Source organism: Talpa occidentalis, unplaced genomic scaffold (genome assembly GCF_014898055.3).
Source record: "Talpa occidentalis isolate TD23 unplaced genomic scaffold, MPIMG_talOcc4v2.1 talOcc4.6, whole genome shotgun sequence".
Classification (NCBI taxonomy): domain Eukaryota; kingdom Metazoa; phylum Chordata; class Mammalia; order Eulipotyphla; family Talpidae; genus Talpa; species Talpa occidentalis.
This window is the reverse complement of record NW_023604972.1, coordinates 55,585,823-55,609,551: the sequence shown is the minus strand read 5'-3', so window position 1 is coordinate 55,609,551 and position 23,729 is coordinate 55,585,823. Positions and strand designations below refer to the sequence as shown.

General features: G+C 37.7%; 1 protein-coding gene across 6 annotated transcripts in view; it reads left to right on the top strand.

Moving 5' to 3' along the window:
- FAM13A (family with sequence similarity 13 member A) overlaps positions 1-23,729 on the top strand; it is a 269,649-nt gene that overhangs the window by 108,234 nt on the left and 137,686 nt on the right. For all 6 annotated transcript variants that reach the window (XM_054688133.1, XM_054688132.1, XM_054688131.1 and 3 more), the window contains exons 5-6: positions 3,185-3,338; positions 20,267-20,350. In XM_054688133.1, the coding sequence (XP_054544108.1) occupies positions 3,185-3,338; positions 20,267-20,350 (238 nt within the window). The remainder of the gene's footprint in view (positions 1-3,184; positions 3,339-20,266; positions 20,351-23,729) is intronic.

Here is a 23,729-nt window from a genome sequence, read left to right as displayed (position 1 = left end):
ACTTATGCCAACTGTAAAGGGCTGGACAGGACACAGTGCAGATTTTCTGATCCAGCAGACCGGGTAAAGAAGGAATCAGAGTCCTCAGTGGTTTTTCAGGTCTTTTATTGGGATTACCAGGTACACAGCCCCCAGCAAGTCTTCCTTCTATCTGGGCTCTCTTCTCTGCTTCTCTCTCGGCTTCTGTTCATTCTTGGCTTCTCCTGCTGGCATCCCCGTGATGCCGCCCTTAAAAGCCCAGTCAAATCCCATCTACCTATGCCCACACCCTACTCCAGGTGCCCGCCATCAGGTATGCATTCAGGACCACAGGGTTCCGTCATCTATCCTAGTGGCGGGAGGGCAGAAAAGCATGATACCTTTTACCTTACCCTACAATTGTACTACACCTGGGCATGGGTAGATGGGTTACATTGCAACTGGGCATGTGGGCATATGGGCTCTTAATCTCCTTCTAGGAAATTATGAGGTAATTATCAATGGGGCTCTCATGGAGCCTCATGGTGAGCCAGTTGGGTGGGCCAAATTGTTTGGACAGGGCTTGCCAGTCTGTAATTTCGTTCACCTGTTCAAACAGAACATGGGGCAGCTCTTATCCTACCAGCTTGCAATTTCTTTTACCTAGGCTGTCTCAAAACTATGAATTAGTTCTCAATTAGTTGTATGACAAATCACAAATTTAGTGGCTTAAAATAATAAGAATTGGTTCTCCTGGTATCCATGCATCAGGAGGCCAGGTGTAATTTAACTAGATCCTCTCCTCTTGGTCTCACAAAGCTGAAATCAAGGTGTCATCTGGGCTGTATTTTCAGAAGCATGGGAAAGAATCTGACTCCAGGCTCTTGACAGAAGTTTTCAGAACTACTATCCTTGCAGCAGCATGTCTAAGGAACCCGACTTCTTACTGTCTGTGAGCTAGAGGCCTGGAGGTCACATTAGTTACCTGCCACGTGGTTCTCTCAGGCTATCTCTGAAGAAGGCAGCTTATCTCTGCAGGCCTTAGTCTGGTCTGCTAAGACTGAGTTTCAAGTAAAGTAACATAATCATAGAAGTGACATCACATCACCTTTGTCATATACTGTTGGTCAGCAGCAAGTCATAGGTTCTGTTGACACCCGAGGGAAATACAGGATATGACTCACTGGGAGTCACCTTAAGGTGTATATCCCACCAATAAAGTACTAGACTGAATAATGTCTCCTAGAAGTATGTTATAATCCTTGAAATCTGTAAATGTGACCTATTTGAGGGGGGGGAGGTGATATTGGAGATGTAATTAAAACAGATGTTGAGATAAGGAAATTATCCTGGATTATCTGGTGGGGTTGAGATAAGGAAATTATCCTGGATTATCTGGGTGGGCACTTAATGCAATTACATATATTCTTATAAAGAGGAGGCCTAGAGAGGTAGAGTACATACACAGAGGGAAAGGCCATGTGAGAACAGACCAGAGAGAAGTTTGAAGATGCTGGCCTTGGCTGAAGATTAAAGTAATGGAGCCACAGCCGAGAATGCTGCCAGCCAGGGAACTAGAAGAGGCAAAGCACAGGATCTCAACAAGAGCCTCAGTAGGGAGTGTGGGCCTCCTGTTATCTGGATTTCTGCCCAGTGATAATTTTATAATTCTGGGCTCCAAAACTGTGTGAATAAATTTCTGTTTTAAGCCACCATATTTGTGGTAATTTGTTATATAGCACCCACATGAAACTAATACAGATGGGTATTAAATGATACCTCAATGTTACTTTTTTAATGCATTTCACTGGTTACTAAGTGAAGTGACTTTTCATAAGATTCATCACCATGTAGATATTATCTTCTGAGTTTTCCAACTTAAGTCTTTTGTCTCCTTTCTTTTATTCATATTTTTATTGATTTATAGGATTTTTCCCATAATTCTCCTGCTAATCCATTGTCAATTTTATATGTTACTGAAGAAGATACTTATATTCTTCCAAACTGAAGCTTTCTGCATTGCTGTGGGGGAGAATCAGGTGTACGCCAGGAGCACGGGGGTGAAAGAATTAACCAGAGACCAAGTAGAGAACAGGATGATTAGATTTATTGAAATGCACTACTAAAAGAGGCAGTAAGACAGGAGGGGTCTGCTGCACAGGCAGTGAGGGTCCCAAGGCTCCATACTCCAGGCATCATTGATTGGTTAGGATGACTAATCTTGGGTGTGTCCTGACTGCTGATCTGAATTACCATAAAGGATCCTCAGCACTTTGTATCATGACCTTAATGTCCAGTTCCCATGGCAATTCCATCTACTCCATTTATCCATTCAAGCCTCCCAGTTGCCTGTTGGGTAAGAAATGGGGGGATGGGTTTTTAAATTCAGCAATGATACCATGATATATATTACTTATGGTATCTTCTGTTCATTTTTAAACAGTATTTGCTTCCCCTCACCCCCTAAGATGTAGTCCGCATAGAATTTCCTTCCCCAATGCACCCGTGCACCATCACCTCAGTCCCCTGTGCTCCTCCCCACCTCTCTCTTCCCTCTCCAGGAGGAGATATTTAAAGACTAGATCCTTGAGGTAGAGGAGAGCAGCAGCATAGCTTGTTCTGGGTTTGGCTATGCCCAGGCATGTGCAAAGGGATTACACTTCAAGTGTGCATGAGACTCTTGTTTGTCTCCTTCTAGGAAACTGAGATAATCATCAGTCAGGATCTGACACCTTTGTCTCTCATGGGGCCTCCAAGTCAGTTTGGTGGGTCAAATTATTTGTATAGGGATGCCAGTCCATGAATTAGTCCACCTGTTCAAACAGGGCATGAGAAACTCTAACCCTGCCTCGCTGCAATTTCCTTTACCTAGACTATCTTAGTAACACTAGTTCTTTTTTACTTTTTCTTTTATTTATATGTTACCATGTGTGTTAATAGCTTCTAAAATATACAGAATATTAGGTGCTCCTATGTTAATCTACACATTCTTCAGATACTTTTCTTATTCAGCACTAGCTCTTGATTTATATCCTTGGAACTTGCCAATTGTTGCGACAATATCCTATGTGTGCCCATGCAGCTTGTTGAAAATCCTGTGTGTCTTTGTAAGAAAGCTAATCAATCATTTACATTTCAAAATACAAACCTGACATTTAAAAAAAATATGTGCTAGGAATTTTACTTTTAGGAAGTAATTCCTCTTAATTTTTCTCCTTATTTCTAGTGTGCCTCCTGGACTTGAAGGTATGAAAGAACAAAATCTCTGCAACAAGATAATGGCTATAATATTAGAAAACAGTAATACCTTGTTTGAAGTAGAGTGTACAGAAAATGATAACCAGAGGTGTGAAAATCTGGCAAGATTTATCATAGTAAAAGTAAGTAATTTTGGTGCTTAGTTTTCAGTATTGCTGTATTTTTAATGGAATATATTTCATTTAAATTATTCTTTGTAATAAAATCCCTTATGGGTTTAACTTCAGATTATCTATTCCTATGTTTGCTGAATTCTTTTTTATGAAATCTTTTCTCTGTTCCAGTCTATTAGGCTGATGTATATGTTTCTAAGATTAGAGCGTAATTGTGAATTGAAGTTTTCTTACTGCTATAAAATCTCAGAAGCATTGCTGTGAACCAAATGCTCAGGTGGATTGGCCACACCTCCACTTATGGAAGAAGCCCAAGTCACAGCAGGGATGCATGCTTAGGGCTGTGTTAGGAATACTAGCTTACTGACTGCACTGCAGCTTCCTGACGCTTTTACTGTGTCTTTGTCTCTCTTACATCTAGTATATTTTCAAGGACCATGTCAGATTTTAATTCCTGTATATAGTTTTTAATAACTGTTACATGTATTTTTTTTTTAGTAACTTATATGTATTTTGTTTTGTTTCTGGTTTTTTTTTTTTTTTTTTTTTTTTTTTTTTTGCTTGTTTGCTTCTTTTTCCATTTTTTGTTTGTTGGTTTTTATCTTGTCATTACAGAAGAGGTATTTTTAACATATTTATTTTTGCACAGAAGAACTGGGGTGTAGGCCAAAGGGGGGCGATGAGAGGATTCACCAGAGAGAGTGGGGAGCAGAACAGGTGAACCTACTGAAATACACTGCTGAGGGGAGCAGCAGGTGAGACAGGTGAGGTCTGCTGTTCCATGTGGGTTCGCTTCCTGGCCAGAAATCAAACTCAGGCTGTGGAGAGCTATAGCAGTGGTAGTACTGAGTCTTAACCCCCAGGCCACTGAGGAGGCCCCAAGAAGAGTATTTTAAAGAGTATTTAAAAACCTATAAAGGAATCCTATTTAAATATTATACATAATTATACATGGGCTGATGATATATAGTGCATCCCTCATATATTAGGTAAAAAGCACATTGGTCTTTAAAGACATACAATTGAGAGTCACATCATACAATCCAAATCCTCCAGATGTAGGAAAGGAATCTTATTTCTTTCTCACTTATACTGAGATAAATCCTGATAGAACTGATATGGGTGGGGTGTCCCTTCAGGAGGTTTCCTGAGACTATCAAAATTTGCAGACTCTAGGGTATACTCTTATTTATTGATGTTGTTACAGGGCAACCCCAGTATTAAAAGGGTTGCCTGACTGTGGGTCCTCACCCATGCGAATCCCAATGGCATGCTGAGAGCTGGTGGGGAGCCACGAGCCATGAAGCCAAGAGAGCCCCACAAGGCCCACATGTCTAATTTTATACTAAACCTGGCTGCTTATCTCCATCCTCAGGTGGTCCCAGCAACCCTCTCTTTGGTGATGATGGGATTTGTCTTTCCCAATGTCTTGATGGCTTTGGTCTGGAGTGGGGATAGGGTCCGCAAAGCCTTATGGAATTAGCTCAGGATATCCTATCCCCCTAACAATTCCCCCCTTTCACTTTTTGCCACCATTTCCATGGTGATGAAGATCAAATATATGGATGCTGGGATACAGTCTCAGATGAAAATTTTTCAGGGTTCCAGTGTGAAAGAAAACCAGTCTTTCCTGGTATTGTCCATTGTGGAAAGCAAAAGTCCTCCATTCCTGGAAAAACAGTTCATCAGTCCAAGAAAAAAAAAAAAAAAAAACATGTGGAGGCATTAGCCAAAACAAGACAGCAAATGTGTCAAAATCACAGGAAAAAAGTCTTAAAATTGGTTCAACTTATGTAAAAACAAATTCTCGCAACCTTGAGCCCAAATTGTTTCAGCAGCATAGCAAAAGTTTGCAAACTAAATCTACTTTTAAACCATATTATCCATTTTTTTTTTTGGGTGGGGGCCTCCCTGGTGGCGCAGCGGTTGAGCACTGGGTTGCGAAGCTGCCTGCAGCCTCTGCAGCACTGGTTCGATCCCCGGCTGCTCCCCGGCCACCAGAGGAGGGTCCCACATGGTGCGCAGACCTCTCCTGCCGCCCGCTACTCCCCTCAGCAGTGTACTTCATCAGTCTGCCTGCTCTGCTCCCCGCTCTGGCTCTGGTGAATTCTTTCACCCTCCCGTGCTTCTGACTGTACCCAGTGCTTGTATAAATAAATAAATAAATCTTAAAAAAAAAGAAACTTTAAAAAAATAAATAAAAAATAAACCATATTACCCATTTTTGCATAAAATCATAGGACTGAATAACTAAACGATTTAGCTGGCTTTGTTGGAATACTCCCTATAGGATCAGAGCAAACTCTTGATATCTGGTCCATGTAGGCTTCAAGAAGAAAGTTGGTCTCAGACTCCACCTGAGCTTTCAGCTTCTTGAGGGTACCAGGACTTTTTTGTTGGTCGGATTGTCCAGTCCTGCCAATGGAGGCAAGCTTCCTCACCTTCTTTAGAGGTCTCTGGAACACTATGAACAAAGCAACAGGTTCTCCTCTCCTTGGTTCAGCTCTGTTTCAACTTCCTGGAAGAACTCCACTCAAAGCCACACAATGAAACTCATGTCCAATTTTTTTTTTAGTTTAAGCAGACAAAATCCCTATGGAAGTTATGCAAAAACAGACTCTGAGATAAGTAGTAAAAGATTACGCCACTATTTTTATGCTGTGTTGGTATCAAGGGGAGAGAAAATGCAAGCACAAGTTAGCTTTGCTGGAAAAAAAACACAACCTTGCTGCAGATCCTGGTCACTCAAAACAAGAAAACTGTGGATTCAGAACAAAATGCAAAAAAAATTACCAGTATTATTGTCAAAGAAAACTTAATAAAAATCAGGTGTGTCTCTAACAGTCTATTCAGTCCTTTGTAGGAAATTTTTTTTTAACCCATCAAAAGTTCCATCAATAGGAATCTGTTGAGGCCTTTCCCCCCTATTTTCTCCAGAAACAATTTCTGTAGATATCAAACAATTGAAGTATACAATACTACAAGGGGAAAATCACCATTGACAGTTTACATACATACCAGGTACTAAGAGGTTTTAACACTTCGTAGGTATTTTTTTTTTTAACCCATCAAAAATTCCATCAATAGGAATCTCTTGGGGCCTTTCCTCCCTGTTTTCTCCAGGAACAATTTCTGTAGCTATCAAACAATTGAAGTATTAATTGTTAGGGGGAAAAGATGTCCTGAGCTAATTCCATACAGGCTTTGCGGACTCTATCCCCACTCCGGACCAAAGCCATCAAGACGTTGGGAAAGACAAATCCCATCATCACCAAAGGGAGGGTTGCTGGGACGACCTGAGGGTGGAGTTAAGCAGCCAGGTTTGGTATAAAACCAGACATGTGGGCCTTGGGAGGGGGGCTCTCTTGGCGTCACGGCTCGTGGCTCCCCACCAGCTCTCAGTGTGCCATTGGGATTCCAGGTCAGCAGAACAGGTAGGACACATTTATGACTTTATTTCCCTCTTTTCTCCCTGAGTTGTACATTTCCTCATTTTCCCTTCCCTTGTAAACAAAGCTTTTATTAACCTTTTGTGTGTGCCTGCAGTTGAGTATTAATGAGTCCCTTTTAAGCATGCGGGTGAGGACCCACAGTCAGGCAACCCATTTTATATTGGGGTTGCCCTGTAACAATATGGCAATGAATGATAAAACTAGTGTCACTTGGTTTGGTCACTGAAGGGGTGTTTTCATTTCTTCTTCCAGTTGAGACCATGACTTTGAAGAAAATGTGTATTAAGTAGCATACTACCAAAACAGAAAAGGAATCCCAGAATTAGGTTTTCTTAACTAGGGCTTATGTTGTTTATGCAACAGACTCCTAGAAGGAATGGAGTACATCCAAAAGGAATATATTAGCAGTAATCTTACCAAGCAGATAAAGAGAACTTTAAGCTAAATTTAAAGGGAAAAACAATGCTTAGTTATAACAAAAATATCAAGTGTAACCTAAAATGGAAGTAACACTATAGCTGAGAAAATGTCAGTGATTCTCAGGAGAACATAAGAAAAAGGATTGAATGAAGTTTCTCATGATATCCTTGTGGGCTAAATGAAGATTTGGGGTCCAAACAAATACAAGCTTGGTTATTTTTGGATGTTAACTTCAGGCATGGTCTCTCTCTCTACATTTGCTTGTGTCATTTTCAGTATTGTAATCATTGAGTTGAGTGAGCACTTAGCACATTTGAAAGTGAAATGAAGCTGGGAGAACAGGTCAATAATTGAATGACTGGATATGCAGACCAACAAAATGTCCAGAATGTATATAAGCCAGTTTGTTCTTCTTCCTTGTTTCCTTCCTTCTTCCTTGTTTAAGAAAATAATCCAGTTTTATTTGGGCCTGCAGCAATGTGCAGATATCAGGGGCCCCTCCCTCAGCCCCAAGGGATGAATAGATCACAAATGGCCTTTAATACCATCCTCTTTAGCCAGTAATAGTGACAGCCAGTTGGCTATGACAGTTCTAGTCAGGAAAAGTATGTTTGGGAGTAGTTAAGATCTTCATCCCTGATTATAAAAAGAGAATAATTTAGGAGATGAGAGCTTTGTAGTCTGTGGATGGAGCTGGTTATGGTAATTGACTAGAAAAGTGCCCCAGGGAAACTCCCTGCGATGAAGAGAATATTCTATATCTGAATAGGGACTTAGGTTATATGCCAAGTGTGCATTTGTGAAACTCATTCAATTGTATGCTTAGGATTTACCCATTTTACTATATGTAAATTATTTTTAAAATTTTAGAAATAGAAATATATATATAATACAAATAAATAAATAAAAATATAAGTAAAAAAAATAGGTAAAAAGAGACATAGCAGGTCTGAGTCACAGTGCCTGCCTCTCCTGTTCTGTTCCCATCTGAAGGTATCAGCCATGCATGAAGCTCTTGACACCATCTTTTGCCCTTGATGACTATATCACTGACACAGTGAGGTTAGCAGCTAAAGGAGTAAGACGGAGTTCCTCATCATTGCTAATCTGCTGAACTAACCCGGAACATACATACATACCTCTGGACCTCTAGTTCAGTGAAAGAAATAATCATCCTTATTGTATAAACTACTTTTAATGGAACATTTTGCTTCTTGTACCAGAAGCATCATAACTGACACGGTCAATGTCATTGGAAAGTCCTGTACTAGGACTTATATTCATACATGATTTGCACAGGTATAGCCAAGAGCAGAGCAAAATTAATAATAAAGTTGAAAATAATCCACAGATTTTAGTTCATCTCTGGCATATTATGAGTATGAGATATCACTATCATGTGATTATGAAAAACAGACATTTAGTCATTGAATAAAGACGGTGCATTCCCCTGCCTGTGGTCTAGGCAGTATCTACAGTATTACATCTGACCTGAGTACTGTGTTCCAACTCTGCTGACAATCACTGCTAGTTCTCACTTACTCTCTCTAAATAACTATTTGCTGGGTAAATGCCTTACTCCGGTTACCAAACTGCTGATGATTTCTGAATCATTACTCTTGCCCCAATAGAGTTATTTTCCCACTCAGTGTAAAAAGTCATGCTGGTGCCTTGAATTTCTTATACCCACAAATCATCTCTAAAACATTGTCTATGTTAAAGCTATAAGAAGATATCTTCTCCCATCTGTGAGAAAGGCACAATCTTAAAAAAAAAAAAAAAAAAAAGGCCCATATTAAAAAAAAAGTACTAGAGAGTATGTGGAAAAAGAAGCTGGTTATGCCATCAGTGGGAATGTAAAGTATAGTAGCCATTACAGAAAGCGATCTGGATTTACCTTAAGTAACTAAAAATGGAAATACTATATGAACTAGCAGATCACTGTTGGGCATCAATCCAAAGAACTGTATGTTTTATGCTGTTTCTTGCAGTGCTGTTTATAATAGTTAAGAAATGGAAACAACCTAAGTACCTACTGGTAGAGGATTAGAGTAAGAATCCATTTAAAGCAAAATTGAAGATGTTCAAGAGGATTATGGTGTCGTTAAAGCAAGTTGGAATGATGGAGACAAATATTTGATATTTACATAGCCAATGATTTGACAAAGTAAAATACGAAAACCAGTGGACATTAAATAAAGTGAGGTATCTGAGGTTAAGAGGGAGGAGGAGAATGGTGGGAGAAAGGACATATTAAGGTATATAAGGGATGGCAGTAGGGAAAAAGGATCCAGATGATTATCATTTTACTCCAATAAATATCTTAAGTCTGTCTTTGTTATGGCAGTGTTGCCATTGTCATTATATCTTTGGGAATTTCTTTTGGAATTATCTTCCAAACACATTTATGTGTCACATTTTCCTGTAATGTATCAGACTGGAAAATCTTTGTACTTTAATGCTGTAATTGATTATAGAAAATGATCAGTAGTCATTTTGAACCATGGCAGATAACAAAGTTGGTGAGTAATGATTAAATATTAACTTTGGGGTTTAAAATTGAAATCTGGCTAAAAAATAATTATGCTGATGTTCTTGTGACTCTAAAGCAGATTCTCAGAACAGTTATTTTAAAATACTCTGAGCAAAAGCAAAATATTAGATTAGCATCCTACAGTGATTAGTTTGAGTGATATGCTCACTTATCAATATATGTTATAGCAAGTTTGATTACAAAGTTCAGTGTTATTTCTGTATAATCAATCATTTAACATCAGTTATGATGTATCACATAAACTTTCTAAAGCATTCCTTATATCTTTTTCATACTCAACAACATTGCATGTGTCTCCATGTTTCATTCAGAGCTACAGTCTAAACATATTAACCTCAACCAATGTTAGTTTAGTTCCTTTCTTATTTAATGCCTACTCTAATACAAAACTCTGGACTGATTGCTAGGACTCTGCAGAAAATAAGTAAAATGTGTCCAGTCTCTGAGGAATTTACAGTCTATAAAACAACAACAACAAAGCAAATCAGTGCAGGAATATGGATAAGAAACATAAAAGGACTTTATGGTAGACATTATGCTAATTTTTTCTATAAATATTATCTTGTTACTTCTCACAGTAGCCCTGTGAAGTAGGTGATCTTAATTCTAATTTGCAAATGAGGAACTTAATTCTAAATTGCAAATTCTAATTTATAAGGAGTACATTATTCAAGATCACACAATAGGAAATGACAGTATTAGATTCTGAAGTCAAGAAAATACTGATATCCAAGCAATTGTAGAAATAATATAAAAATAGAAATAACTAAAATATTAGAGTTCTAAATTAGAATATCAGTGCCATGAACATTTATGTATTTATTCATCCAGTATGTATTGTAGCATTTTGGCATCGGGGAAGTACTTACATGCTATTTTGACTGTAGTCGCAAATACTTTCACTACTGCTAGCTTCTTCGGTAGCCTGTGAAGAATGCTCTAAATTTCTGGGTGTCAGTGGAGAAAGAAATAAAAAAAGTTTTCATTTTTTTATTATTGTTTGCAACTTCATGATTTGGCCATGTAGTCTTTTTGTGTGGGTGAACTTACATAATGAAAATGACTAACTTGTACCTACCAAAATCTGTTACAGTTCTGAGCACCAGTGAACTGAGAGTTATCTCTAAATAAAATTAATTTGCTTTCTTCTTCAGCTCACACCTTTCTTTGAGTAGTGCAATACACCTTTTAGGTTAATTATGAGTTTGAAGGTTAAAAAATATTAAATGATGGTTAAGAAAAAAAGATAAAATGGTAGAACATAGTTTTCTTGCTCAAACAGGCACTTTCTAATAGTGGGAACTGATTAGATTATCAATAAGTATGCAGCATTGACTAATAAAAGTTTGTGCTTACTCGGGGTACTTTTATGTCCACAGTTTTTAGGTCATAGTCACATATTTACAATTGAGATGGCTGTTTGTTTCTTCTCCCCAGACATTTTGTTTTGTGGAATGCTTATCAGTGCACTATAAAGTCATGTCTGCTCAGGAAACATTGGAATAGATTGGATATGTCTGCCAATTGTGAAATCCTTCTTTCTTATTATAAAGAATATTTAACAGAAGTTGGACTAGATTGCTTTGCATGTGAATCCATTATTTTGCTATTTAATCTTACAATGAGATGGCAATGCTTAGGAATCTGTGCTTCAGAAGTTGCCTACTTTAAATCATTGTACTTTTGTTAAATACAAACACTCAGTAAATGGCAGACAATTACTTGTATTTGCTTCAGAATTAAATTCTGTTTCCTCCAGTTGGTCTCCTAGGCATAGAAGTTATACTTCTGTGGGCCTAAGTGCTGAGAAAGGAACATTCTTGCAAGAGTACCTCTTAACCAGTGATTAAGAAGTATAAGAGTTTACACTCCCATCACTTGTCCATGGTTAGATGATTCTGGGTGTTTATTTTCTAGTGTTTCTCACAACTTACCCTCAAGGTTAAGCATCAGAACCACTAGTAGCTGTAGTTGCTTAAAGATGACCCCTTGTACAGCTTTCTCCTTCTGCTGTCTCCTCATTTCCCTGCTGAACCACCCAAATAAACTATTTGCCCTCAGCCTCTATGGCAGGGTCTGCTTCTGATTGGGTGGGTGAAGGTCCATGTAGGGGCAGGAATGGCCACAGTGCAGGTTTTCTAGGATCCCATGCAGACCAGGTAAAGGAGGAGTCAGAGTCCTCAGTGGTTTTTGCAGTTCTTTTATTGGAATTTACCCGGAACACAGCAGGCAAGGGTGCTGGGGGGCCGGGAGGTTGGCAGTCTTCCCAGCCCCCAGCAAGTCTTCACTCTATCTGGGCTCTCCAGCGTTCTCTCTGCTTCTCTGTTCTTCCGTTCATTCTGCTGCTTCTCGGCTTCTTTCGGCTTCTCTTCTGGCTTCTGCTGGAGTCCCCGTGATGCCGCCCTTAAAAAGCACAGTCTTAGCCCAGGTGAATCCCGTCTACCTATGCCCACACCCTGTTCCAGGTGCCCGCCATCAGGCATGCATTCAGGACCGCAAGGATCCATCATGTATCCTGATGGCGGGAGGGCAGAAAAGCCTGACATTTTTCCTTACCCTACAGTCCAACTAAGACATTTCATATTCTCACACCATGAAGTTCTTGCTCCTTCTCCAGGCTCAGTTAATACCCATCTGCTCTGTTATCTTTGGGTGCTTTCTTCCTTCTACCATTAAAATAAATCACACATTCTACCTTGGATAATTTCCTTTCTTTTCTCTTGTACTGCATTATAAGTCAAGGGTTAGAAAGATATCTAATTTTTTACTTGTGTAAGTAAAAATAGTAACTCATGCAATCTTATGTCTACCAAAGCACTTATTCTGTTGCCTTATATTTACTCAGAGATTTCCATTGAATTGTGTAATGTATGTCTAAATTAATTTCAGCAGTCACAGTAACTATTATGAACATTAGTAATGTTTTGCATTTCCAGAGTATATAGTAAAATTTTGCTAACAAACTTGCCCAGTTAATTTCTCTGTATTTCCATTAAAGCATGTGGACTACTATCTCTGGCAACTTGAAGACTTCTGGCTAATAGGCTAATTCCTTAATATATGTTAATTGCCAATTTTACTGTGCTAAATAAGGGTTAATGATTGTTTCCAAAACTATTGCTTGAAGTTTGTGGGGTTTTTTTTTTTTTTTTTAATGGTGCTGATATAGTTAAACAAACAAATGCAAAGCAAATGCAACATTATAGCTATTTCTAGGGAAATGGTGTCAGAATAATTAATACACATTTCTGTAACAAAGACGCTGAATGCTTAGTGACTTAACACAATGTTTTCTTTCTCACTCACTTCAGAATCCAATAGGTTGAGCAACCCTCTTTGATTTTGTCCTAGCCATCCTCCAAGATTGCCTCAGCAGGAAAACGAGGGGATGAGAATAACATGGAGTAGTGTTATAACTGCCTCTAGAAGTGGCTTATAATATGACATTGAGCAGATTCAGCCTTTTGTTTCCCAAACTAACTTACAAAGGTGGCTGGAAATGTGATCTTCCTGGTGCCTAGAGAGAGAACATAGAGGACATAAGGAGATGGCATTCTGTATACAAAGAGTTAAGAGCTAAATTAAATTCTTTGGAAAGATTTAATAAAGATTAAAGACTTTATAGTTTCACTCCACATAGGTGGACTGTAGTTTATATAAAGATGTGCAATTCCAACCTATTGGCCATTCCCAAACTAAGACCCATATCAAAAGACTAAAATATTTTTTTTAATTTTAAGTTTACATTATATTTTAATGATTTCCTGTTCTAGATTACTTTTGGGTCACATACCTATAACATTTCCTAATCTAATTAGAGATTCTCCTCAAGTGGCATTATTTTATATATTAAAGTGCCGATTTCTGGAAACACATTGCCAAGTGTCAAATTCCAGCTCTGCCTCTTACTAGGTGTGTGATCTTAGAAGAGCTATTTATCTATTTGTACTTCAGTTTCCCTATTTAAGAAATCTGGATAGTAAAACTACATATCTCATAGCACTATTGTGATGACCAAATGAATAAATGTTTAATAAACAGAAAAATGCTACATATATAGTAAATGCTATATAACTGATAACCCATATGGTTATTATTTTGATTGTCATCATCATCATAGTGAAATGTAGGAAGCAATTTACCTGCATAACCTAATTTCATAGAACATTACAGATTGGTATCGAGAGACCCTCCCCACACCTTAGCTGTGTCTTCCTCCTCAGAAGGTAAAGGAAAACAAAAGGACCCAAGAAACCCTCAGTACCACTGTGGATACCTGTAAACTTCACCACACAGGACCCTTGTTGTCTTTGCTGATACTTAAAATAACTGATGGGCCTTCCCAGAATCAATGCTTCTGTTTGTTTCTAGAACGAGAGCTGCCACTGAACCCTGCTCCCTGCTAAGAGCCATCCTTTAAGGATGAGAAAGAGATAGAAAATTGATGCCAAGCAAAAACTGAGGAAGTTTGTCACTATTAGACCTGCCTTACAAGAAACAAGAGTGTTTTTTAAATTAAAATAAAATAGGGTAAACAGGAAGGTGAAAGCATAAACATAAGAGTTAAGAGATAAAAATTTGTTAATGGATATACCACTTTAAAAAAAAAAGCAAACTGACTATAGTTATTGTATGCAACTGAAATTATCAACTTAAATGATTATAACTACAAAATATGCAAAGGCTCAAGTTAGCCACAAAGAAAAAGCCTATAATAAATATAAAACATAAAGAAAAAAATCATCAAATAACAAAGGAATAGAACAAAAGAAGAGGAATAAAAATAAATCCAAGAGACAGAAAGCAATGTACAAAATGGCAAGAGTAAGTCCTTACCTGTCAGTAATTACTTTAAATGTAAATGGGTCAAAATCTCCAATCAACAGTCACAGAGTGGCTAATGGATTTAACAAAATCCGGCAATATGTCTAGAAGAGATCCACTTAAAATATAATGACACACACTGATGAGAAGTGAGGAAATGAAAACAAATTCCATGAAAATGCTAACTAAAATAATGTAAGCATGGCTATATTTGTATCAGAAAAAAATAATTAAGTCAAAAAACTGTCTAAGACAAAAAGAAGTCATATTATAATGATAAAATGGTCAATTTAATAGAAAAACCTACCTATTATAAATATATGTGTACCCCACATTAAAGGACTAAATGTGTAAAACAAATATCTACACATCTGAAGGGAGAAATTGACAGAAATACAATAATGGTAGACCACGTCAATCCTTCACCTTCAATAATGAATGAAATATTGAAGTATCCAGAGATGGAAAAAAAAAACCTGATTTGAAGAATGCTGCAGACCAAATGGACCGGACACACATATTCAGGACTTTCAACCCAACAACACACAACATTGTCTATAATAGCTCACATCTTAGACAACAAGACAAATCTTAGTTATTTAAGATCACAAACATAGCAATGAATGAAACTGAAAATTGACAGTCAAATGAAACTGAAAATCAATAACTGTAAGAACACAGGAAAATTCACAAATACATGGAAATGAAACAACATAATCTCAGACAGTCATTGCATCAAAGAAGAAATAAAAAGGGAATTTAAGAAATATCTGAAGACAAAACACAGCATACCAAAACTTTGGGCTACTATAAAGATAGTAATATTGGCAATAATATTATGCATATATTAAGAAACAAGAAATTTCTCACTGTTGGTGGGACTATAGACTGGTTCCACACCTGTGTAAAACAGCATGGAAGTTTTTCAAAAGATTAAAAATGTACCTCCCATACAACCTAGTAATTCCACTTCTATGTATCTACCCAAAGAGTGCCAAAACACTAATTCAAAAGGAAACTTGAACTCTCATGTTTATAGCAACAGTATTTACAATAGCCAACCTATGAAACAACCTACGTGCCTAAAAACAGATGAGTGGATCAGGAGTATATGATGTATATACACAAGGGAATATCACTCAGCAATCAGAAACCATAAAATCATGTCATTTGTGGTGACGTGGATAGAGATAGAAGGGATAAACTTACATGAAATAAATCAGGAAAAAGATAAATATTGGACGGTGTCCCTTATATGTAGAATATAAAGAAACCAAGCAAAGGGTCCGATAAAGACAAACTTAAATACTACCCTTTGAAAGCAGACTACAAAACTGAAGCATACAGAGGAGGAGGGAGAGGGATAAAAACAAAGTGGGAAGGAAACACAATGACTTGTGTGGTAGCCTTGGTGACAGGAGTGCTACAGTAAGTACACCTGAAGGGGGAGATCCTTTACTTTCAAAATACCGGCAAGGAAAACCAACATTACCCAAAAAGAAAAGAAAAAAAAAGCAGAGGTAATAGTAAGGAGACTATAGCAGCTGTTCCAGGAAAAGATAGTATGTTAATGATGGGGGTGGCTGTAGAGTCAGGAACAGACACAGGACAGGTTTTCTATAACCCAGCAGACTGGGTAAAGGAGGAGTCAGAGTCCTCAGTGGTTTTTTGCAGGTTTTTATTGGGATTACCAGGTACACAGCAGGCTGGGGGGCCAGTAGGCTGGCAGGCCTCCCAGCCCCCAGCAGGTCTTCACTCTGGACTCTCCGGCCTTCTCTCTGCTTCTGTTCGTTCTCAGCTTCTCTTTCAGATTCTGTTCATTCTCGGCTTCTGCTGGCATCCCCATGATGCCGCCCTTAAAAGCCCAATCGAGTCCCATCTACCTATGCCAACACCCTACTCCAGGTGCCCGCCATCAGGCATGCATTCAGGACCACAGGGCTCCGTCACCTATCCTAATGGCGGGAGGGCAGAAAAGCCTGATATCTTTTACCTTACCCTACAGTGGCCTAGGAAATGAAGAAAGTGATATTATATTTGCCATCTCGAATATCTAGTGAATCAAGTGGCATGTAGGATGCCTTCCATACACAGGACTATAAGTAGGAAAGAAAGAAATGAGTCCATCCGTTCAGAAGTGCATTTACTGCTTTTCTAATTTCACCTGGAGAAGTAGAACATTATTCTTGAAGAAACTATAAAATGCCCACTTCTGAAAGCAGTCTATTTTGTCAATAATTAAAGATTCATTTACTCTTGCCTGCCTATGATTTAAGCAGGCATTTCCTTTTCACAAGCCATCTCCTTTCTGCCTGCTTACGTCTGTGGAAGGTCTTCTTTCCTTTCCCTAATTTACCTGTCCTTTTAACATGTAAAAAAAAAAAGTTATTGCAATGGTACCTCCAAAATAAAAAGGGTCATAAGGAACTATAATGGCCAATATATGCCAACAAATTAGAAAACCTAGACGTTTATAATGTCCTTCCCAATCACCAAATGTGACACCAGTGAGGTCTACCTTATTTTCATGCATTGGTCCTTAAACACAAATTTAACCTCACAAGTCAAGTTTTATCTGAAAAGAATTTAAAGATACACAGCTTTTCATAATATTTTCAAGTTCCATAATTTTGGACATGGATATTACTTCTTAGAACCATAGAAAATACACTTCTATGATGGACGGGTTTTGATTGTAACTCTGAGTTTATTTGCCCACATACTTATTAAATTTATGTGACTACCAGTTGCTTATTTAAGGGACTAATTGAACTATTTTATTTGCTACAGAAATTTGAGTAACATGAGTCTCTGTGGTCCTGGAGCTCCCTGGCTCACTGTCCACTGTAGGGGCAGGTGCCAGTATTTACAACTTTAGGAATGCAACTCTGTGTGAGTGGTGGTTTACCTTTTTGTTAATAAAGACTCTTTTCCCTGGTCTAATAAAATCACAAATTATTAAAATTTGAAACTAGACATAATTCTTTTTGCTCATCTAATCTAATTTCTTTCTTTCATGGATCTTTAAACTGAACAAAGTCCAAGAGGGTAAAATGCTTGCCTAACATCCTGCAGCTGGTTAGTTAGGAAGTAGGTTGAGAAACCAGGTCTCTTGGGCTCCTGATTCAATGCTCTCAGTCTAAACTTTACTTTATTTTTATTGTGTGAATTTAAAATCATAAAAAAAAAAAATCACCATTCATGTAGGTGGCATTTTCAAATAGAAGTATACAAAAAAATGTTTTCTGAGTTTTATAGGGAAGAACTAACCATCAGCCTTGTTTTCATAAAGCCACAAGAACAGGCAGAGAAAATGGGAGAATAAAGAAATTGTCACTTTTAGTTTATGCATAAGGGAGAAAGAATTGTAAGCATTTATAAACAGTCATAAACAAAGGTCATCTATTCCTGTTAACATAAGAGTCAGTCTTGTTATGGTGACAGCACCTTGGGGAATCCTATAATTACAAAATACTACCAACAATATTTCAATAAAATTTTGTTCAAAAGGGCCTTTTTACTTCTCACTACTTTCTAGCATTAACATGCCAATAGTTATAAAGGGGTATAAGGATTAAGCACCATTATATTATCTAAGTGTAGTCAAATTACACAAATGGTTTATGCATTTAATCATTTGGATCTTCTAAATGTCATGCTGGATATAGTTTATCCCTCTCACAGTGAGTCAGAAGCAGGAATGGGTTGATTCCAGTAAGCAACTTAACCACCAGCAGGTGTTGTGACTGGTGGGAAGGGTAGGACTGGAATGCACACTTACTTAGGGATCTCAGAAATACAGCCTTGGATCCTTACATAGGCCGTACGTGTGGCCACAGGCATCTGAGCATGTTAGCAGTACCGCAGCTATGCCACATAGAAGAGGCCCTTCATCCCATCTGAGTCTGGGAATATTGATTGTTCCCAAGCACAAAGTTGAGAAAAGTGCCATGACCCTGTGGCCTAGTCAAGGAGCTCAGCTGTGCCACTTTCTGTGTGAACTTAGGCACAAAATCTCAGGATTCAAGTCCCTTATCTGTATATTGCTCATTTGAAAACTCTTTTGGCTTCAAAAGTAATGACTTACCACTTGTTATTTAAGATGTCAAGTATATTGATAAGAAGCAGTATATAAAGGTGATTAAAAACACGTGCCTTCTGGGCCTCCCTGGTGGTGCAGGGGGTTGAGCACCTCACTATGAAGCAATTGCAGCCTCTGCAGCACGAGTTCAATCCCCGGGCAGCCAGGGAGAAACCCACATGGCGCAGCAGACTGCTCCTGTCTCACCCACTGCTCCTCTCAGCAGTGTATTTCAGTCAATCTGCCTGTTCTGTTCCCCACTCTGTCTCTGGTGGATCCCCTCACCCCCCGCATCTCTGGCCTGTGTCCCGGCTCTTGTGTGCATAAATAAATGAATCTTAAAAAAACAACAACAACAACACATGCCTTCAAATTTATACAGAATAGTCTTGATTTCTAGTAACTTTGGGCAGACTCTTTTGTAAGCTTTTGTTTTATCCTTGGAATGAGACTATTAATAGTCTTAAGTCAGGGTTGTTTTGGGATGGGGGTAGGGAATGACATTATAAATGCAAAGTCTTTAGCACAGTTCCTGATATATCCTAAGTTTCAATAAATATTTCTCTTTTTTTTAAGATTTTATTTATGCATACAAGAGCTGAGGTGTAGGTCAGAGGCCCCCGGGGGCGAGAATGCTCACTAGAGACAGAGTGGGGAGCAGAACAGGCGAATCTACTGAAATACACTGCTGAGGGGAGCAGCAGGCAAGGCAGGAGAGGTCTGCTGCGCCATGTGGGTTAACTCCCTAGCCATGAATTGAACCCGTGCCACAGTGGCTGGCTGTAGCTTAGTAGCGCTGAGCCTTAACCTCTGTACCACCAGGGAGGCCCTCAGTAAATATTTCTTAGCAGTAAGTAGTAGTAGTAATTTTTAGAGACATTTTATCCTGATATTATATACCATTCCCTTTAGAATTAAATGAATATAATTCCAACAGATTTTAGTAATATTGTAAAGTATGGAGACTAAAATTTGTTAAACAAAATTATTTTTTGTTTTATATTTATCATATAGAACTAATAAGTTTATTCATTTTCATATAAGCTGCCTTCTTAATTCTGTTATTATTTTTGCAGTACTATTTGATGTAAACCAAGGACTTTTAATAGTTTTGGAAATAGTTTCCCTCAGTGAGGATATTTGTATGAAACTGTTGTTCAATAGTGGTTTGCTAAACTTCTGAAGGAATTTAAGGGAAATTATTTGTAGAATCAGAACCCATTTATAAAATAGTGTGGGTAAGTTAGTAACTCTGGCTGGTCATTAATATCTTGGAGAGTTAAACACTCAGTTTTTCTAAGAAGGGGCGAACTGTGGATGTGTCCATAACACAGTGTAAATAAGATTTTTAATGGTCTCATTGACTATATTATGTTCTATATATCTTACACCTACTCCATCACCATCTTCTTTTACTTCACTGTTGTTTGTGACTAATAAAAAAAGAAGCACGTTCACTCCTCACTACAGTCTCACAAACTTCTAATGTGAACAACTCAATTCAGAAATGCTCCTCTCCCTTAGAGATTGCTTTTTGCTGCATTGTGATTTCTGATTAGGATAATATTCTTTACTCTTCAATGATTCTTTTGTACTTCTCTTATAGGAGGCCAGTTGTAAAAACACCTCACCTATTGTCCTAACAAAAGACTTAGAAAGAGACATACAAAAACCATCTCCTAAAACCAAGGTAAGTCATGTCTGCTTTTTAGGCCACTTAGGCTACCACATGAGCATTAGTGAAGCTGTTTATGTTCTTGTATTTCTATGCCCTTTGCTTACATTTCTTTCAGCCTTTTTTTTTTTTAAGCTGATGGTTTAAAAAGCACTTCTTTACTTAGTACATTGAATCATCTAGAAACTCTCAGTACACTCCTATTATTTAATAGACAGTGATATTTTTTTCTAATAGATGGTTTTACTTCTCAGTCAGAATTGTTTCTACTTTATAATATAGGAAATAATCAAGTGTAATAGAAGGTTGTTTCTAAGAGTAAAATGAAATATACAAATGTAATTCTCTTTTCAAAAGTGCAAAAATTTATTGATTTTTTATAATTATAAAAATAACATGATTAATGGAAAGCCTTTAAATTTTAGCAAGAAAAATTAAGAATGATCATATCTGTGACAGAATAAAGGGTCTTGTCTCCAACTCTCTGGTGCATATTTATTAATGAGTATTATATCTTCTTAATGAATTGATCCCTTTTCATTATGTAACATCCATCCCTATCTATTGTTACCATTTTCAGCTAGAATTCTCGTTTACCTGATATAAGTATGGCTGTCCCTTCCCATTTTTAGGTTACCGTTTGTTTGTAGGATTTTTTTCCAACTTTTTACTTTGATCATGTTTGTCTTTGGAGCTCAGATGAGTATACTATAGACAGCATCAAGTGAGCATTTGCTTTTTAATCCATATAGCACTCTCTGCCTTTTGATTGGTGACTTTATACCTTTGACATTTAGGAAATTATTATCTGCTTATTGCCATTTTGCTCTTTGTTTTCTGGATGATTTCACAATTTATCTCTGTTCTTTTGTTCTTACTGTCTTTTCTTGTACTTTGATAGCTACCTTTTATGTTGTATTTGGATTCCATTTTATGTCTTATTTGTTTCTTCTAAGTATTTTTTGTTTTGTTATGAACATAAACTTAGTAATACCTTATATATAAAGTTCTATGTTCATAACCTACTTAAAATTGAAAGTGAGCAATATTATCTCAACAGTCAGCAGTTTTACTCTCTCTCCTCCCTTCATCTACTATGTTTTATGTTTTTTGGTGTCTTGCTGCCTTTTTTTTTTTAAGATTTATTTATTATGCATACAAGAACTAGGGTGTAAGCCAGAGGTGCGGGGGAGTGAGAGGATTCACCAGAGAGAGTGGAGAGCAGAACAGGCAGATCTACTGAAATACACTGCTGAGGGGAGCAGCAGGCCAGGCAGGAGAGGTCTGCTGTGCCCTGTGGGTTAGCTCCCTGGCCAGCCTGGTATCAAACTCATGCTGCAGTGGCTGGTGACAGCTTGCCAGTGTTGTCTTTAACCCCTGCACCACCAGAAGGCCCTCTTGCTGCTTCTAAATGGGGTTTCTTTTATTTTCATAAAGATCCCTGTAATATTTGTGCAATGTGGGAATTAAATCATTTGACTATTGTTTGTCTGTAAACCTCTTTATTTGTCCTGTAATTCTCACTGGGTAGAGTATTCTTGATTGGAGGTCTTATCCTTTCAGAAGTTTGGATTTATCATGTCATTTTCTTCTTCTGAGAAACCTGCTGATAGACTTATGTACTCCCCTTGAATGTGACCTATTACTTTTCTCTAGCTACTTTTAAGATTCTCTTTTAAACTTTAATTTTTTGCCATTTTTGTTACAATATGTCATGGTGTATCTCCATTTGGGGTTATTATGTTCAGACCCCTGAGCTTCCTGGATCTGGGATGTCTGTTTCCTTCCTAGGTTGGGGAAGTTATGTACTATTATTTCTTCGAAAAAAAATGCTGCTGCCCCATTTCTCTTCACCTTCTGTATTTTTAATTCAACTGTTGTGCTTTTTAACTCTACAATTTCTGTTTGAAATTTTCTCATTTTCAGTCTTTATTGTAGTTCTCATTTTGTTCATCCTTTGTTCTCCTTATTTCAGTAGGTGTCATTAACAGTTTCTTTTACTTAGTTTTGCTGCACTAGGAATTTCTCCCAGAGATTGTTTAGTTCCATCAATTGAAGTGAATTTCTGTGTCCTCATTTTGTTTGGTGCTCTTTATTCTATGGATTAAGCTAAACAACTTTTCTTGCAACCTTATGATAATGATTTTGGTTTAGAATAGGAAGTTGCAAGGTATAGGCATAGGGTGTTTGGGCTTTTTCTTGTATAAGCTGAAATCGTGTCACTGTCAAGTTGATTGTGGCTAAAGAGCCAGCACAGGGTGGGAACCTGGGAACCCAGCCAATGGTTGAGGACTAGAGTGGTGGAAAGCTAAGGAATTACTGCTATAGATTGCAATGGCATAAACCTCTCTGGGGTGGTAGCTGCTGGACTTAAGGAGGGATCTGCCACCACTGTAAGCTAAAGACAGACTCTACCAGCAGAACTTTCCCATTTGCCTTAGTCTGCAACTGACCCCTCAACTATAGCCTACCTCTCATCTCAGGAGTTCTTCCAGTAGACTTCTTCTGCAGAGGCTCAGGCCAGAGAAGAGCTGCCAGCGGTGTTTAGGTTTGTGCTGCCAACATAGATGCAGGTTTATTGTGCCTATGGGAAGGAGGTAAGTCCAGTATCCCAACACCAGGTCATCTTGACTTTCTCCCCAATGACGATGATGAAATACTTATTATGTCTTCAAACTTGTTGCTGATAATTAAGTGTTGAAAATTATTTTTATTGTTGACTTTCTATCTAACCTTGCCACATTCTCATTAGTTATAATATGTTGGTCATAAGTTTTCTTTAACTTTGTAGACAGTCATATCACTTGGGAATAATGAGACTTATTAGAAAATAATTAGAAATTATTCAATTTATTGATGCATATATTTTCATAGTAGTCCCTTATGATCCTCTGTATTTTTTTTTAAGTGAAAGGGAAGTCTGGGGGGAAAGGAGTCCTTCTCTTACCTTTGCCAAGCTGAATGGGGATGGAATTTATTTGTTTTTCTCTTATTTTCCCTTCACCAAACCATCCATGCCGATACCCTATCTACTTCCCTCCTTTATTCCCTCACCCTTTTTCCCTATTCCCTCTGATAATCATTATCTTCTTTTTGCTGAATACAAGTTTTATTCCCTCTATTCTTTGTATATAAATGTTTTGGGGTTATTTCCTCTGTGTTTCTGAAATGAATTTTCTCCTTTTTTTCTTTGTGAGCCTATCTAGAGTTTTATTTTTTTCAAAGAACCAGCTTATAGTTTCATTGATCATTTGGATGTTTTTATTTCATTTTTAGTTTATTTCTGCTCTAATTTTGTATTATTTCATTCCTTTTACTGACTTGATTTTTTTTTTGTTCCTCTTTTTCTGTTCCTCTTAAGATATTAGGATAGATTATTATTTGCACTCTTTCT